Here is an 18,168-nt window from a genome sequence, read left to right as displayed (position 1 = left end):
TATTGTTGTTTCTTAGATTATGATTTGTGAATCCATTATTTCATAGTCTGGCTGCCAGGCTTCCCCAAAAAAGTGGCCATGCAAGGGAAGTACAGTTTCTAGTGATGCAAACAAAGGCTGTGTAAGGATGGCAGAGCTCGTCACTTGAGCCACATTCCTGAGAAGAGGCCAAAGTGAGTATGCTTGCCCACTGCTCCCTTCCTCTGTTCAGTACTAGCAGCACTACTCTACTGCAATGCATGGAATTCCCCATGCAGAATGGAAGGCAGCATTTCCCTGAACTGCTAACACCACTTCATGCCTTTGCATTATGCTGTCAAGGGCAATGGCCAAGCAGAATTCCTGTCAAGGGAGCTGCTGTGAACAGCAGGGAACAAGAACTTGGATCTGCTTCTTTCCCTCATTTACTAAAATAATGCTTTGTTTTATCTTCTCCTGGGAGAACACCTTCCAAATCCTGAAGAGTTCTGGGCTTTTCAATTATTGATTTTCTTTTAAATTTTTTCAATTCCATGTTCATGCCTTTCTTACTGCATAATTCCTTGGCCACTTTCTTGCTTGTGAAGGCATGGCCAGAGAACCAGCCCTTGTTGTGCCAAAGAATTTCTCTTTTATGAAAAAGTGGCTGGAGGGAAGCTGAGCCCTGTCTAAGTCTGCACCTGTAGTATAAATATTTTTGGAATCACACTGACTATGATACAGTGACCTAAATATGTCATTTTAGACACACTAGATTATTTAGTCAGGCCTCTAGATACTGTTCCAGCAGGCTGTTAATCTTTCCCACCTAGGTTTCTTGAACATGTTAAAATATGTTTTGGGTCTTCTAGAGGACAGGAGTGACCAGGCAATGAGGCTTTTCCCCGCTGTAGTAAGTTGCACTTCATTATATATATTCAATTGTAAGGGCTAGAAATCTTAGGACTATAAAAAATACAGCTTCATTAGGTGACTGAGTTGTCCACCTGAATTAATTTCTACATCTGTAATTAGTTCAGAGGGTAGATCCTTAGCATGGTCTCTGAAAAACACTTCGAAGAAATGAATGCTTTGCAATGCTTAGAATCACCTTCACTTGATTCACTGATTTGCCCTAGGCTCATGTACACCCAGGGTAATCAGAGGCTGTCAGTCAGACCAGCAGTTACTTACTATGTCCCACATGAAGTTAGTTAGCCAGTAGGTAACAGGGCTCACACCACTGACAAACTGGAGATGTTTGGCTTTTGTTACACGTTCTTGGATCAGGTATAGAACAAAACTGGCTGGTATAAAGGACATGGCAAAAATCACACAGATGGCAACAACAGCATCCACTGAAGTGGTCAGTCTACAACAGAGCACAAGAAGGGAGTGTGAGCAAGGGAATGGATGCAATGCAACACTATATTAGCATTTGGGGACTCTGGAGGGTGCTTTAAGATCTAGAAGTAGCAAGGCTGTTTTTTAAGTAGAAGACTTCTGCAGTTTCAAAAAGTGCTATTGTATTTTTCCAAGATGTTTTGAGGACTGTAGCTAACAAATATGGCACCACTCCCTGATCTTTTACTTGCTTTATATATCTCAGTTTGATAGCCTTTCCTGTGTGGGACATCTCAAACTAGACATTTAGGCACAATAGCCAAAGTGCTCTGGAAGCAGAGAAAAGAGAAACTTAAAAAGGCAAGTTGGAGACAGTGAGATGAAGCACAGATTTTGCCTTTGTGCTATAATGCAAAGTTTTCGGTTTCATTGAATTATGAACTTAATAGGAGAGTGGAAAATCTTGTCTTTTTAGGGATGTCTTTTTCAAGAAATTATGACTTTCAGATTTGGGAATACACCAACCCTACTACATGCCATTGAAAAATCTACCTGCATGCTGTCCTGGGCACCAAGAGAGTGGGCTGTTAACTACTTGACCTGTAGTCAATTATGGACAAGTTCTCATTCCATTTTTTATTACATGTTTTATTTCAGAAGTAAATGTATCGGATTTGGAGCATGAACAAAAATTTCAGGATCTTCATGCTTAGGAATCAATCGAAACATGCAATAATGTATATCCAATGGTCAGAGCTCCTGTGTGGGATGGGAATGAAATCTCATGTGAATGTAACAAGACATGAATAGATTCTTGCTTAGAATAAAAATTCAGGGAAGGGCCACCCATTCTGTCAATTGAACTTTCTCCTCAGAGTGTGAGCATGCTGGAAGTTGCAAGTTGCCAGGAGAGGGGGGTAAAAGCCAGAAGCAGAGCACAAGCAGACTTACACAGTGACTTCAGAGAGCTGCTCCTTGGTGAGGTTCAGAGGATGGTTTATAGCAGTGATCCCATGTTCCTCAGGGTCTTGGCCAGTCCTCAGGTTAGCTCTGAGGATTGCATTATTGGCTACATTGAGGAAACTAACCATAGCATGCCAGCCTTTATTGTTAAACCACACCTAAAAGAGCCAGAAATCACAGATTAATTTGTCAGTTACTGTCTTCACTGAGCTACAGGAGAAAATTTGGCTGCCTTCTGTCTGCTTTGGTGGGCATTGTTAGCAAGGGTGAATCCAGCATCAGGAATACATAGTTCCTAGGCACAGTCCTGCAGGAGGAGCTCACATACTATGCTTTTAAAAGCATTGGACAACTACTGTCAGGGGATTTTATAGAAGCACATTTTAAGATTTAGTGTACTACTCAAAGTATTTAGGACAGCAAGCAGTACTACGAACATGATTTTAAAGAATCTCACATATGAAATATTATGAATAAGAATTACCTACAGTATGGGATATAGCATTAATACCATTTCTAAAGTATAGCATTTCAACTCTTCTTGCATCTGGGAATGCCACCAGCAATATTCTCATAATTTGAAGTCTATGTTAAGAAAGACTGTGAGACAGCAGACTAATTCCAGCAAATACCTTAATATTATCTTCTGTTTCCATGTATTTAAGGAAATTAGGGATTTCTTTAGCAGCAGCCAGTGAAGCTTGTCCCTAAAACAAAATGAAAAAGCTAAATGCTGCAGTAACCATGCTTTAATAAGTGGACAAAAACCAACCAAACAAAATTAAAAGTCTTGCTTACTCCTGTCACATTCATCATTCGGCCAAGATCGCTTAAAAAATTGACAATTTGATCTCCAGAAACATAAAGGACTGGAAGCCTTCCTCCTATAGAGATTCCTCCATATCTAGTATAGAGAAACATATAATCAATAATTCATACTACATACCCATAACTGTATGTTAATGGAAAAAAAACCCACTTAAAAAAGACCCCCACATAATGAAAGCTTAATTTCTTTACATCAAATATTTAATGTATAACAGTTTCTATTCTTTTTTTAACAATTTGTATTAGGTCTTTTTAGGGCTTACAAATAATAGAAGCTCTGTAAGTTTCTGAGAGGCTGATGCCAGGATCCTAAGAAAATTATTTAGAGAGAAGATTTGGAGAAAACAAAACAGTGATTTCTACAAAACAAAATCTTTACATCAAGGTAATTGCTATGTAATGGTTTAGACAGCATGGGGGACTAAGGACAGCACAGACCTCAGCTGAAATTTCAGGTGTTCTGAGAGGAGCAGATATTCACCAATGCCAGTACCAGCCAGTACATAATGATAAATACTACTGCACAAGAGGAACTGAAGTCTAATCCCATAGAAAGCAATGCTTGCACATGAAGAAGACATTCTGTGAAGAAGGGCAGTCATCCACCTGCTATCTTTGAAGTGAAATCCTACCACTGGTGAAAAATGAAATAAGTATGTGCTTCAGGCTAACCAGTTTCTTTCAAAGCTTAGTAACTGCGGAGTAGATATCACACACTGGGGTTAGCTGCTGTCTCTACCTAAGAAGAGAACTAGTGGAATCTGGTTTCTAACTTCTGCTCATGTACAGAGCAGGCAGTTGTGGTTGTTACTCCTGTATTTGATAGGCTGGTGTCTAGGTTTCATCCCAATCAGGTCCTTTCTTTGGAGGGTTTATATTTTTTCTATGGCACTAACAGAGCTGTGTCACAGCAGCAGCAGAGTATACTGTATTATTGTGTCGAACCTTTTCACCGCATGGTGCCCATTGGTTTGACTCCTGTAGGTAATAAAGCTCTGATAGCTCCATTGTGAGCCTCTTGCCTTCATCTCCTGCAGGGAAACCCTTCCTGATCCCCAGCCTATTTCCCACTGAAGCCATGTCTTTATTTTACAATTTCTGCCACAATTCCCCTTGTCCATTTACAGAAACATTGTGAGGCTCCCTGGTTAAACAGAAATACATTGTTCCTTTATTTACTACCTTAATCTGTGAATTGTTTTCTTACCTCTGCTCATTGACCCAGTATTTACTCTTCAAGCTGAAATAGACAAAGAGAAACCCCTCTCAATGCACAGACCAAAGTCAATGATATGTTAGGCTTAATTAAAAATTAAAGTTGAATTCCTATACTTTGCAGACCTCCAGTCTGCTGGTTATTACTTTGAGTTGTGGTGTTGGCAGGACTTTTGGTATTCCTTGCAGTGTGTTTTTGGCTATTTGTTTTCTGACATGATTCATCTTCAACTCATACAGAGATAAGAAGGATTCCCAAAGTGACACATACTGGGCTATTCTAATCCATAATTAATTGATTTTAAAAGATGCATCCCAAGCAATTATGACACATGCTAAGGGGAAGCAGTCAAAGGCAGTCAGCACATAGCTAATATAAAGGGAATTTTAGGAACTCTGCTGGGAACTGAAAAAGTAGCAAGGCCCGAATCAGAGATAACAGGCCATGGGCACTGCACAGCTAACTACCACACATGCCAGCTGAGGAGCTATCAGTAGGATGGATGTATCCCTGTAACACTGTCCTTTGGCTGCTCCTTAGCACTTCTGGGAAGCAAGTGATAATTAACTCAGGCAGGTAGTCACATTAGTGTGGCTACAGCTCTTCAGGGAGACAAGGTAATATCTCTGCAAGGCAGCTCACCAGAGCTCTGCAGAGGCACCATTTTTGTCACCATTAACACGGCATTCCATCAGCACCGACACTTAGCTCTGCCTATAAAGGAGTACCTGATTATACAAATAGTTATAATTGAAAATATTTAAGTCCCCTAAAATCAGCCTCTTCTAGTCCTCTATCAGAAATGGTGCTCAAATCTACATAATACTGTGACAAATCAGGTGTTATGTCATTATTAAATAAGAATTTCATCACCAGGTACAAAAAACGAAATATGAAAAAGAAATAGAGATTTATTCCTACCTTCCTTTTATCAATGTGGGATATGTTTTCACCAGAAAATCTGAAATATTTCTGTGGGTCATATCTTGAAGAATTTCTGTGCTGCGTTGCACTCTCTGGCAAGAAACAAAAACCTAATCAATCACAATGAAGTTCAGAGTGCCTTAAGCTCTTAAGTGTTTGTCAGGAAAAGAGAAAAAGTCGTTTTGGTTCAGAGAAAATGCTCAGGTTCATGGTATCACTGACAGAGAGTAGGTCAGTCACTTGAGGGTCATTTGTAGCCTGAACATCCTTACTTTACTAAGACCTTAGAAGGAATCAAAAAGTTTGTGATGCATGCAACGCAAAACAGTTGCATGTCACTCTGAAACAGGTCTTTGCAATGAAGGTCAGGGCTGCTCAGGGCTTTTTCTTCAATCTGAAAGTAGGAAACTTCAAATCAACTCAGGCTCCAGTCAAAAAAAACCAACCAACCCACCAACCAACCAACAGAAGGTTGTTTGCTATGATTTAGCAACTTTAGGTAAAAGTTAATAGCAAAAATTCACCTTCACTAGCACTTTAGATAGTTTGAAGTTTTTTGTTTTTTGGTTTTTTTTTTAATATGAAAATGATGCCACATGACAGCTTTGGTGAGTATTTTACAAGGATTGCTGTGAAATGCAAGACCTCATACCTCTGAGCTTATTCCAAGGTAGAATATATTTTAAGGAGTTCCTGGGCAGCTTCAGATGGCAAAGGTTGCAACCTGAAATCATCTGATAATGACCTAGAAAGTAAGTCTAAGGAACTTTCCAGAAGTTCCTGCATTTGTCCAGAGAGAGTATGACACAGAAGACACATTAGACATCCAGCTGGTTCTAGATGGGAAGACTGGTAACATCTCCACAGTGCCTTCATTAATTGAGTTATCTATGCTTAAACATAATTCTGTTGACAATTATTTCCACACCTTGGTTTTCCTGGAGACTCAAGTGAACTGTTTCTTTCTGACAAGTTTTACAAAACTATCATATCCTGCAAAATTATCAGGATAATATTATAATAAATACATTATTTAGAGGACTAGAATTAGCAAGCTACGACTCTGAGAGTGGCTGCAATTCTGTTTAACTTCTTAGAAAAACATTTATTAAATGCAAACACTGAAAAGTTGTAATTTTCCTTTGCTCTTCAAAAGAGCAAGCACATTTTATAAAGGGCACTACTAAGATCATTCATGGATAGGAGAGGAGGGAATGTAGTTTTCTTTTCCTCCATACAGCATCAATGGTTATGGTTATTAAATTACTCCTCTTCATGTGCATGAATACAAATATTCATTTTGCTAGCTTAAAACATTTCTGAAAGAAATGGAACTGAAAGACTTGAAAAAAGAATAATTTGGAGTTCACTGAATATTAATTTTCCCATTTCATTGAGAGGACCACAGTCCACTTTTTAAATATTGTGACATTTTTTTCATTCTTTTCTTCCCTCTTTCTCCCTCCTGCCCTTCCCTCCTTTGAAGAAAGGCAACCTTCTAAGTAGAATTGTTCTCTGGGGCAAAAGAAAATATTTTTAAAAATTATGGGAAGAATCATTCAAATTTTTGTGACTCTCTTCTACATGAAAAGTTTGCAGTTTGAATGAAAAACAGTAATCAACATTAATTTAAATGGGCAAGCTTTTCCTATACCTCTGAAACTGAATTCTGAATTCCAGCAAGTCTTGCTCTCTTGAAAAAGAATATACTCGACTTCTTCCATGTATATTAGTATGGCAAGGTACTTAGACACTGATCCCTTTTCCAGCACTTGCCATGAAACTTTTCTACAAAGATTTATGGCACAAGGACACAACCTGTGGTGGTGGGAGGCCTCCTGCACCTGCAGGGCATTCTGGCAGCATAGTGAGTTTCTTGTGAGTGCTGCACTTGCAGGAAGGTGACGGATTTTCGGGGCTCCACTCTTGGCTCAGCAGGAGGCTGCTTAGGTTAGGATGGACAGCAGGTGTGCTCCAGGCAGTTGGCATGTTATTGCATGGGTAGTTCCTGTGGAGAGGTACAGAGCTTCAAGCTGTGCAGAGATAACAGTCCACAAGAACTCACAAATCTACAAAACCACAATGCCCATAGCAGATATTCCCCCCTCAGCCCTCATCCTGTGAGTTTTGAATAAGAACAATATTTTAAAGTATTTGGTCCACATGAATAAATATAATCTCCCCCCACATCTCTGCCAAGTTTACTGCCTTCAGTTTGCAGATAGGACAGTGAAGAAACAAGGGGATTGTGTTTGATCCCTTAGTACTGGAAATCTGCAGTGAACATATCTTTGTGAAGAAACTATCATTTTCCTTTCTCATGCAGTATCTTTTCCTTTTTTAGAGTTTCCTCTTTGTTTCTGCTATACCAGGTAGAGGAGAGGAACGGGAGAAGAGAGGACAACCAGGAGGATCAAATTGCTGGATATCATGGCTGGGAAAGTGTCAGGAGAACGGGAACAAATATCAAAGCATAGCAAGCCAGTGACAAATGGCTCCAAAGCAGGACTCACAGAGTAAGCAGGTAGGACAACAAAAGCTGCAGCCCTGCTAATGTTGCCCTCACTTCAGAATGAGAACAGTTTCAAATCATAGACATTGTCCTATTGCCACTTCACAATCTGAGTGATTGCTAAAGTTGTTGCTTCCAAACACACCAATGGGAACTGGAAGAACCTGAAGGGTTCCATACATGGAAAGGGCCAGGGAAGCTGTAAAGATCTGGGCCTGAGGTTACTGACATACTGACATAAATTTAAGGCTGCTTAACTCTCAATACCAAGCTGCATGAGCTGGTTTCTAGTCAGTCACATTGAGCACTGTGAATAATTCTTAATCCAGTGGCAGTGTTATCTTGCTGCTTGTTTGTTACTTTTGGCCCAATATTAGATATAGCCAACAACACATCTGAAGCACCGGCTCTTGTGAAGAGTCAAGCAAGTAAATTCTTGTTTCACTACTCAAGTTCCACTAGAAGTATCCTGCTAGGATCTCATTCAAGAGAAAATAGCTAGCAACTTACAAAAGAGGCTGATTCTTCATACAGCGAATTCCAAATCCTGGTTTATTCAAGAAAGCATGAGTAAGGGAGACCATCTGCTCATTGCCAGGACGTTCATTGCTAAGGGAATAAGATAGGACTTTATAAAATATTTTTTCAAACCATGATACTGTAATACACATAGCAACTAGAGGAGGACCACCATATGGCAGTACCAACTGCCCCCCTTCAAATGCTGATCATTCAATTGTTTTATTTATTTATGTAAAAACACGGAATGTTCGAGATTGTTGAAAGGTTTTGGTTCTTTTCTCCTAATACTAAAGCTGACTTCTGACAAAGTCCAATTGCAGCATTCTTCAAAAAAGGCTTGAATCCTCACTGCTATTCTCTCAGTGCTGTCACAGTCAGTAAGCAGAAGATGAAAAACATATTCTCCATTTTCATTTGCCTGGATCTCCTGTTAGATAGGATATGTAACTTTTTAAGTGTTGAGGTCCTGAAATCAGGTAGGAAGAGGAGAATACCGAAGTTAAAAAGATATTTGAAAGACTATTTGTTAGATGTACTAGCAGTTGTATTCTCCAGCTGCACCAATTTCAAGCTATTGTAAATCTGTTGATTCCAGTGAAGTGAATCTTTTCTTACATCACACAGAATGAGAAAAAAGCAGTGAGACAGGGCCCCATGATGTTAAACTCTAGGGAGACATAGCTGTATGTGTGACAGATGTACTTTAAGTGATTCCTCTTACCTGAAGAAAGTAAACTGCTGTCCATAGATCCAAGGGTGTAATGTTAAGGCAGGATATTCTCCAAATGGAGGAATAATGACTGTAAGTACTAGAGACAGCAACACAAAACTAGCAGGGAGAACAACCTGCGGGGAACAGAAAAACTTCACATTAGGTTATTGTATAAACATTGTAGAGTGACACTGTACACACCCCATAATACAGATAAACCAAGGAAGGAAAGCGGGAGCACTCAGATCCATTCTGGTTTAACTCCTGAATATCAACAATTAATTTCCAGCCCTTTTGCTCAAAATTCTTGTTGTCATAGAACTGCATTACATTAAAAATAAAACACTGGGCTAATAGTGATAGAATCATGAACTTGGTGCAGTTGGTAGACTTGGTTTAACTCCTGAATATCAACAATTAATTTCCAGCCCTTTTGCTCAAAATTCTTGTTGTCATAGAACTGCATTACATTAAAAATAAAACACTGGGCTAATAGTGATAGAATCATGAACTTGGTGCAGTTGGTAGACTCCAAGCAGAAAGAAATAAAAGAGGCAAAAGAGTTGGAATCATAACTGCACTGTTACCCATTTGCAGCACCTCTATTGCTTTCCATAGGGCCATCATTGCTGGAAAGACAGTGTTGAGAATGCTGTGGGAAAGAGCCTAGAACAGCACAAGCCAGTCAATACCTGTGCTAGGAAGTCCTTGAGGCTGCGGGAGGCGTGGTGGAAGCGTTTGATGAGCAGTGCTTTGATCTGCTGCTGTACAAGCTGAAAGCCTTTATACTGTCGGGACCCCTTGCCTTCATTTTGATCTCCTGGTTTGCCTACTGGCATTCGAGAAGTGTCACTGGTTTTCAGGGCCCTTTGTTCAGCTGCTTTGTTCTCAGTAGGAGTTTTGGCAAGAGCAGAACCATTTTCTTGAGCATCTCCTAGGTTAAGATGAGAAGCATCAGAGAAGACACTTTATCTTCCATACATGAAGTAGCACAGTCGTTTTAATGAGGTCCAGATTTTACCAACCATATGTATCCTATCTCCAGATTGCTTTGATTACAACTGTTGCACCGTGGTTGTATTTAGTGACATCATACAGGTTAATTCTCCTCTTACTCAGCAGGATGAACAGTTTAATCACCTATGTAGTTTATGGACTAATAGTCAGCAAATTACTTTTTATACAACTGCTAAAACCATTGACATCTGGGTGCTTGACACTCTACTTTTATTTGCATAGTTAAGAATCTCATCCAATCTAAATAGAAGTCTTTCTGCTGACTTAATCTTTATTTTTCAGCTATCATGCCAGGCCCTAAAACCAGATATTTGCTGACAAAATTTATTTTGTCAAGAACACATAAAAGACTGAAAGTTATGAAACTCCTCTTTATAAAGTGTTCAGTATAAAAAGCAGTCCCAAGAACAGTTAATCAAATATGGATTTGTGGATTTCTACCTTTTTTTTGCATTTCAGGGTCAGCTTCTGCTGTGACCTTTAGGAAAACCTGCCACAGAGAAATACATTTTCTGGTTAGGAAAAGAATAGCTACAATAACCTGACCTTCAGAACACAATACATCATACTTCAATATAAAAGAAGAAAATTTGGATACATTTTTAGTACTTCATATTATTATCAATAATCAGCTCTCTTAAGAAATACCTCAGAAAATAAATGAACAAAAATACCAAAAAAAAAAAAAAAAGGATGCATTTCAGCTAATGAGTCAGGCTCCATGAGGCTACAATGAATTAAGGGTTGGATCCTTTCTCTAGGCCCTTCTCAAAGATTTTCTGAATGTGCCACAGCTTATAGGACTTGATTTTGAAGGAAATTTTAGGAATTAGGAATTCACTGTTTAAGAACAGGAATAGTCTCAGTAAACACTTTGGGTGCTTATGGTGAGGTCAGCAGGTATTTTAATCTGTCTGTTACCTCTTCAAGTGGTGTGTCTGAAACTCCAAAACTGCTGAGTCCCAGGTCATCCAATGTTTCTTCCAGTTCTCTGAAGAGACTGGCATAAGATCGTTGTTTAAAATTTTTATTGGGCAAAAGATAAATGAGCTCCTGACCAATGCTTTCAATTAATTTTGCTTCTGGGATATGATGGTGGATTACTTCTGCTAGCTCATTTAGATCTCCTGTGAAGTCAAAAGAGTATTCATAGAATGAATATTTAACAATATTGAGCATGATTTCGAAAGCTGTTGTTTGTACTAAAGAGTACTGCTCTATTACATAACTCACAGATACCTCAGTTAATTTTGCACTAGACTGGGCTATGTTGCTAATTATGCTTTGGAACTTCATAGCAGGAAACTATATCAGGTTTGTTAATAAAGCACAACCAAATCTTCAGGAATATCTACTTAAATTCTTATCTTATGCAGAAAAGCCAAAATTACTTTTTCTTCTGAGGAAGTCTATTTTGTGGCTATTGATATGCTTCAGCTTTTATTTAAAAATTACACAAAACTCAACACCATACTTGTAAAGCAAACAAACTTCCATTTCATCATCTGTACTTGAGACCACATATACACAAAAAAGGGTAAGCAACACCACAAAAAACCCTTATTAAATTCATGTTACAATAGAATACAAATGTTAGACACAAGGACCAAAGAAGTGGGCCCTTGCAGCATTGATCTTTAAGACAAGATTGCAGCATAACAGGAGACATAGCTATGTGCTGGAATGCTGAACCATCCTGCTTCTTACCATCCAGTTCAAACTCTGGAGCTCCTTCTTCATCCCTGTGCACACAGCTGGAACAGGAGCAGGAGCACTGAGATCCACAGCTACAAAATGACTAGCATGGACAAGCAAGAGAGCAAAACATTAAAGTGCTTCAGATACACTCAAAACAGGATGTAAAGGCTGTCAGTATTTGAACAGCATGAGCCAAAGAAAAATATGTCATATCCAGAGCATCTTGAATGCACTATACTGAAAATCATCTGAATACTGGATCGAGCAATGCAGAAAACATAAATCCATCGGCACAAAATCAACTCTAAACTACATACAAGATACCTGGGGAATGCCATCAGCAGGGCTCATGAGTGTTCAGATTGTGTTGCTACTAGGACTGGAAGCACTATGTCAACAGAAAGCACCCAGAACCCTACTTTTCAAGCTGTGAGAGGCTGGTTTAGCTACGGACAAATGTAGACTTTTCTGGTGTCTGAGCTACTTACCAGACTACCTGATACTTAAAATCAGTGTACTGCAAAGGTAAGACTCAGAAAGACCTGTATATGGACAAAAGCAACCCGAGAGCTGGAGTTGTTCAGCCTGGAGAAGAGAAGGCTCCAGAGAGAACTAAAGAGGGCTACAAATGAACTGGATAGGGACTTACAAGCATGCAGCAATAGACAAGGGGGAATAGCTTTAAACTGAAAAGGGGTAGATTTAGATTAGGTATTAGGAGGAAATTCTATACTGTGAGGGCACTGGAACAGGTTGCCCAGAGATGCTGTGGATGCCCCACCCAGGAAGTGTTCAAGGCTAGGCTGGATGGGGTTTGAGCAACCTGGTGTAGTGGATAGTGTCTCTGCCCACAGCATGGGGGTTGGAACTAGATGATCCTTAAGGTCCCTTCCAACCTAAACCATGCTAATATGATAGTCATAATTATATAATCGTATGATTACCTGCAGTTTTGTACACAGTGTCAAGAGGCACTTAAGTGCTTTTTACCTTGGTGCAGTGCAAGTGTTACTCAGATTAAACATACTACACTCATACTTACTGTAGCCCTTCCCATTTTTGTGGTTCTCATTTTGCGAACAAGGGTGAGATAAAAGCCAGAGCCAAAAGAGTTCTTTAGGAATACAGGAGAGCCTGAGCAGAAGAGTTTCCCTTGGGATATGATGGCTACTCTGTCTCCAAGGATGTCTGCCTCATCCATATGATGGGTTGACAGGATAATAGTTCTGCCTAGAAGGAACATGGAGGAATATTCAAGGCATGAACTCTCTCTGGAACTCAAAACTGTGTTTAGCTTTTTGGCAATTATTTCTCTGCACCAAGGTCAGTCTCAAGTTTGCCACAACCATTCTGTTCAAAGAATCTTGTTTGCTTGTAGTCATATCCCACTACTCATGACAGTTTACACAGGAGGCACATACTGCATCTATTGCAAATTTAAAAAATCCCACCAAAAAAATCAAACCGTTCCTACTCTCAAATCTTACCTGGGCGATATTTCAGCAGAAGATCCCAGATAGATCGCCTGGAATATGGATCAACTCCAGAAGTGGGCTCATCCAAGACTACCACTTTTGCTTCACCCACAAAAGCAATGGCAACAGACAGTTTCCTTTGCATTCCACCTACCAGAGGACAAACACAGCCAGGAGCATAACATAAGTTCTATAAGTCATAGGGATGTAATTAAAATTGCTTTTTGGTGTGCAGACAAACTGCTACAAATAAAATTAAACCCATCCCAAGACACATTTCTGCAAAGATAAATGAATAGTAATTTTTCTTCTGAAATTCAGACCAGGTTATTTATACATATATAAACAATATATATTTTCCATCTACACATTGCATTTTCTGCTTCTTGCCAGAAACAAAAGCAGGAAGATATGAGGTTTTCATGTTCTTTCATTAAACTAACCAACTTTTTTTTAGAGTTGCAATCAGGACAATGTAGTATAACAACAGATGGCTGTTTGTTCAAATCAGCCTTCGAATCTGGAAGTGAGAGTTATTCAAATACACTATGTGCATTTGTACCTTCAGAACGGAAGAAACTACTCCTACCAAATAATACAGTACTATGGAGCACAGATCCATACAGTGGGGCAGAATGACAGTATAGTATTTCATTTGCCTTGAAATAATAGGAGGTTTTATTTTGTTTTGCTTGTTATATTAATCAATTTTTTATACAAATATTTATGTAAAACTAATAGCTTCAAGTATATTTGAATTTGTTGTATATTTATTAGACATAGAAGCCTTAGGGACAGGTTGTGCCAGCTTTACTATTTGTACAGATCCATTCACTCCTTGAAAAGAAAGCATCCCCCCAGTCCACATTGATATGTCAGAATATGGCCTCAAATATGTAACTTGACCAATAATTGCCAAAAGGCCAGGATGGGCCTATAACAACCTAGTCTACCAGAAGGTGTTCCTGGCCATGAGAAGGGGTTGGAACTAGATAATCTTTAACATCCCTTCCAACCCAAACAATTCCATGATTCTATGTGAGACAAAGAAAAGGCAGCAGGACTAAACAACTTAGAAAATTCTTGTGGGCACCTGACAAATTCTGAGCTTCTTCATTTCTTTTATGGGTGAGGCCCATGTCTTCCAGCATTGTTTCTAGCTCTTGTTCAGCTTCTTCCCTGGATCTTCCTTTCAGTTGAGAATAAAACAAGATGTGCTCTGCTACAGTAAGGCTGTGACAGCAGACAGAAAGGCAGGAAGGCACGTTAAATGAATAAACTGTTTTTATTCATGAGCAGCAATAAATTCACTCTAGCTTTATCTTGCTAAAGGAAGAGAGGTTGTATTACCCTAAAAGATCTTCTTTGGGATCAACACACTTCACTTGGAGGTCATAGTCTCTTTCTTTGCCTTTTCAAAGCAGAACCTGCTACTAAAGGAACAGGTATAGCAGGTATCAAACCATCCATTTATGAGAATAAAATGTAAGAGAGTCTGCTGTTGAGATGAACACAAACTAATGGAAGTGAAACTGGAAATCACCAGAGAAGGCAGTAAGTGATTGAGTGGTAGTAAGAAATGAGCATAAAAATATCCTGCTACTACACTGTCAATTTGGATTTTTTTGCTTTAGTGGTCCTAAATTATAGTGCATGAGCCTCCAGGATAACTCCTGCTAGCCTACACTGCAAAAGAAAACACCAGGAGCAGTGTTATTTTCCTAAGAAACTTTGTTCCCAGTGAAATGATGCAGGAGATTTCTCCTGCTTTGGCGCTGGGGATTCTCACACATGCAGACTGGGATGCTTCTCCTTGAAGGCAGTATGAAGTGACACTTACTGGTTGAACAGGATGTTGTGCTGAGGGCACATCCCTAATCTGTGCCGAATGGAGTCCATGTGAGTCTGGATGTCCAGGCCGCCAACCAGCACAGTTCCAGACGTGGGAGGGAAGAGACCTGTCAGTATCGACCTGGGAAAACAAAACGAGGAAATGCCCCCTCTCCTGTCTCTCTGTGCTAGATAAGGAAGCTACATTACATGATTCCACTAGATGGAGCATGATGACTTCTTACCATAGGCCTTGATGAAACCACCCCAGTGGAAAGCATGTAAGTACTCTTGATGTGCTACCGAGAATCTGATGGATCTGCTAATGTAATTTTTGATACAACTGTCTATATGGTTCTGGCTTCCATCAAGAAACTGTTTTAGTTCAGCATGTTATATCACCCCTACATATAAATGGGTCTAAAATCAGTAGGCTCAGTAGGATGAAAAAAGAATAATGGCTTGAGGTCTCTGGCCATGCTGACTCATGTCCTAGATCTTTATTTTCTGTAAACGACAAGACCAAATGTTATGTTGTAAATGGGTGGCATCTCTTAATAGATTTGGGTGATTAGTGGATTTTTCAGTTTAAAAAAGTTCAAAGCAATAAAAAAATTGTTTTTTTATAGAATAAAGCCCCTCAAATTGCAAAACATTTAGCAGATTAGGATGCTTTTACTTTGGGTTGAACATATTCCTTGTGAAACAATTTAAAAAATCATGAGGCAATTTAAAGTGCCTTTGAAATAAAAGTGTTTTAATTGAAAAATCCTAAAGTATTCTGCTGAGAAAAATCATAATGAAACACTTTTAATTCTTTCAACATTTGGTGAACTTGTCACAGATTTATAAAAGGTTTTGCTCACCAATGAATCCTATTTTGCCAAATAAGGTTCTGTATAAAGAAAATTAAACATCTGCGAAGTTCAGCTTCCTGGAATGCTTGGTTTCTAGGACTAGAGGAACATTTTAATCTGGACATGGATCTTGCATGCGTGTAGCCATTTTATTTAAAGAGGGCCTGTATTTTATATTTCTTTGAACACAGACCAATAGATGTGACTGACCTAGAGCCAGTCAGAGAAACCAAGAACATGTGGAATGTAGTGGCTTGCAAACTTTTTCTTTCAACCAGAAGATCCTTCTCTTTCTTCATCTATGGTAGTTTACCCATGGGAAATGAATTCTGGGGGAGAGAATTGCTTCCTTTTCTCTGGACTTTCACTTGTTTGTGTCATGCATGACTTCCCTCCCAGGGCTTTAACTAATCCAGAATACCTTCTTTATGCCTAGGGGCAGCATTTCCCTGTCTGGAAAAGGCCTAATGTTGTGTGTCAAGCCAGCTGCAGGGGTGGTAGAGAGACAAGGGAATAGTGAAAAGAAAAGACTGCCCCAGCAATAGAGCACTGCCCCAGATTTGCTTCTTCTAAAATAAGAGACTTACATGGTAGTTGTCTTTCCTGCTCCATTGTGACCAAGGAAGGCTGTGATCTGGCCCTCATAAAAAGTAATATTTATCCCATCTACTGCTGGTTTGGGCCTGTTTGCAAAAATCTTCACCAGGTTCTGAATGCACACTCCTGGAATCAATCCTGCTGGCTCGGGCTCAAAGAAGGCATTTACTTGAAAGGCAAGAAATCAAAAATGAAAAGATAATAAAAGCACCTGTTTTAATCCTAGTTCTGATGATCAGTAAATGCAGAAGCAATAGCACATACCCAGCATAATAACCCTGTTCCAAGGCCAGATTCTCCAAGTCACACCAGTACAAAACTAAGGCCAGATTTCTAATTGCAGTGCAATTTATTTAGATTTACCCTCATATCTATGAGAGGAGAAGCAGAGCCCAGAATTGTGGTGGTCTGTGGAGAGGTAACTCATTGGGCCAGGGGAAACTGAACATGCTTTCTGTTCTCATTGTCTAGCAGGAAGATTATTGGGAATTGTTTTCTGGAAATACTTAGATAGGCAGAGAGATTACATTAAACAAGCAGCAGGTTGCTTTTCTAGCTGGGCTGAAATCTGCCATTCAAATAATCTGCCCAGCTGTGCATTCTTTGACCATGATGCTTAAAAAACCTCCCCCAAACACAAACAAAACACAACAACAAAAAAATTTGCCTTTAATCCTGCTGGGTGAAATTTACCCAATTGCTGAGAACAGGTCAGGATTTAGATAGTACCTAACATGAGCACTACATGAGATGGCTTTCTCTCAGGATTAAAAATGCATTATTGCAAATAGCACCATCAAGACATTTTATTGCACCAGCTTCTAGACAAAACAAACTTCCTTTGAAGTAAATTAAGCCCTTGGGCAATGTGAATTATGGGAGTTGAGAAATTGAAACTAAGACCCTGTCCACTTTTATTTACACAGAATGCTTTAGGCTTTGTAGAAGGCTTATTTTGCAATTGCAGTTTACTTGAATTGTTCAGTACCCAGCAGGCCTGTGTGGAGAGCAGCCAATACGAGCTGGGCAAAACCAGCCCCACATCCATCAGCAGCTTGTGTGGCTGTCATTATCACCAGCAGGACTCAGGAAAAAGTTCCAAATTTGTTGTACATGAGAGAACAGCTGTAATAATCAATATAGAATGGGTAGCACTATTTTAGATAAAATTATTTTTATGAGTAACTTTTCTTTTGACTTGTGAAAAGAATCTAGGTTTCCATTCACCTTGCTGGGACAAATACAAACATCTCTATATTCACAAAAGTTCACATGGAGTCTGGCTAGATATAGATACCCATAGATACCCATATACTGGCAATTGAGGCACCTTCCTTGGTTTTATATGTGTCACAATCTTGTCTGCAAGACTCACTGACAAGTTATGAGGAAAATTCTCTGATGATCTCCCCCAGTATCTGCTTTGCATCACCTGAAGGACACTGGTGGAAGGTTGAGCTCCCTTTTTTTGTGATTCATATTTCTCCATTTTGATCCTATATCCTCATTGTCATTGAACTGTACTAGGTCTGCTTTTAGCTTCTCCTCATGCCTCCCAGTTCCTGGGTGGCTGAAAGGGAAGACAGGTTTGTTTTTTTGTGCAGTGACAGGCAGAAAGCCCTTCCTTTGTGGCTGTGGAGCAGCTGGAACCTGGGAACTAAGGAGTAAAGCACCAAAAAGATAAGGCAGTACTAGGAGAAGATTGGCTGAAATAA

General features: G+C 39.4%; 1 protein-coding gene across 1 annotated transcript in view; it reads right to left on the bottom strand.

Moving 5' to 3' along the window:
- ABCA4 (ATP binding cassette subfamily A member 4) overlaps positions 1-18,168 on the bottom strand; it is a 62,681-nt gene that overhangs the window by 9,683 nt on the left and 34,830 nt on the right. The window contains exons 20-37 of the mRNA XM_054638067.2: positions 16,444-16,621; positions 15,010-15,141; positions 14,263-14,402; positions 13,182-13,319; positions 12,737-12,924; positions 11,704-11,794; positions 10,918-11,123; positions 10,438-10,486; positions 9,672-9,913; positions 8,989-9,113; positions 8,256-8,354; positions 7,052-7,241; positions 5,231-5,325; positions 4,301-4,333; positions 3,064-3,169; positions 2,898-2,972; positions 2,254-2,423; positions 1,153-1,330 (exon numbers count right to left, since the gene is read on the bottom strand). Coding sequence (XP_054494042.2) covers positions 1,153-1,330; positions 2,254-2,423; positions 2,898-2,972; positions 3,064-3,169; positions 4,301-4,333; positions 5,231-5,325; positions 7,052-7,241; positions 8,256-8,354; positions 8,989-9,113; positions 9,672-9,913; positions 10,438-10,486; positions 10,918-11,123; positions 11,704-11,794; positions 12,737-12,924; positions 13,182-13,319; positions 14,263-14,402; positions 15,010-15,141; positions 16,444-16,621 — 2,435 coding nt within the window. The remainder of the gene's footprint in view (positions 1-1,152; positions 1,331-2,253; positions 2,424-2,897; positions 2,973-3,063; positions 3,170-4,300; positions 4,334-5,230; positions 5,326-7,051; positions 7,242-8,255; positions 8,355-8,988; positions 9,114-9,671; positions 9,914-10,437; positions 10,487-10,917; positions 11,124-11,703; positions 11,795-12,736; positions 12,925-13,181; positions 13,320-14,262; positions 14,403-15,009; positions 15,142-16,443; positions 16,622-18,168) is intronic.

This window comes from Agelaius phoeniceus, chromosome 8 (genome assembly GCF_051311805.1).
Source record: "Agelaius phoeniceus isolate bAgePho1 chromosome 8, bAgePho1.hap1, whole genome shotgun sequence".
Classification (NCBI taxonomy): Eukaryota; Metazoa; Chordata; class Aves; order Passeriformes; family Icteridae; genus Agelaius; species Agelaius phoeniceus.
This window is presented reverse-complemented; position numbering and strand designations above follow the sequence as displayed.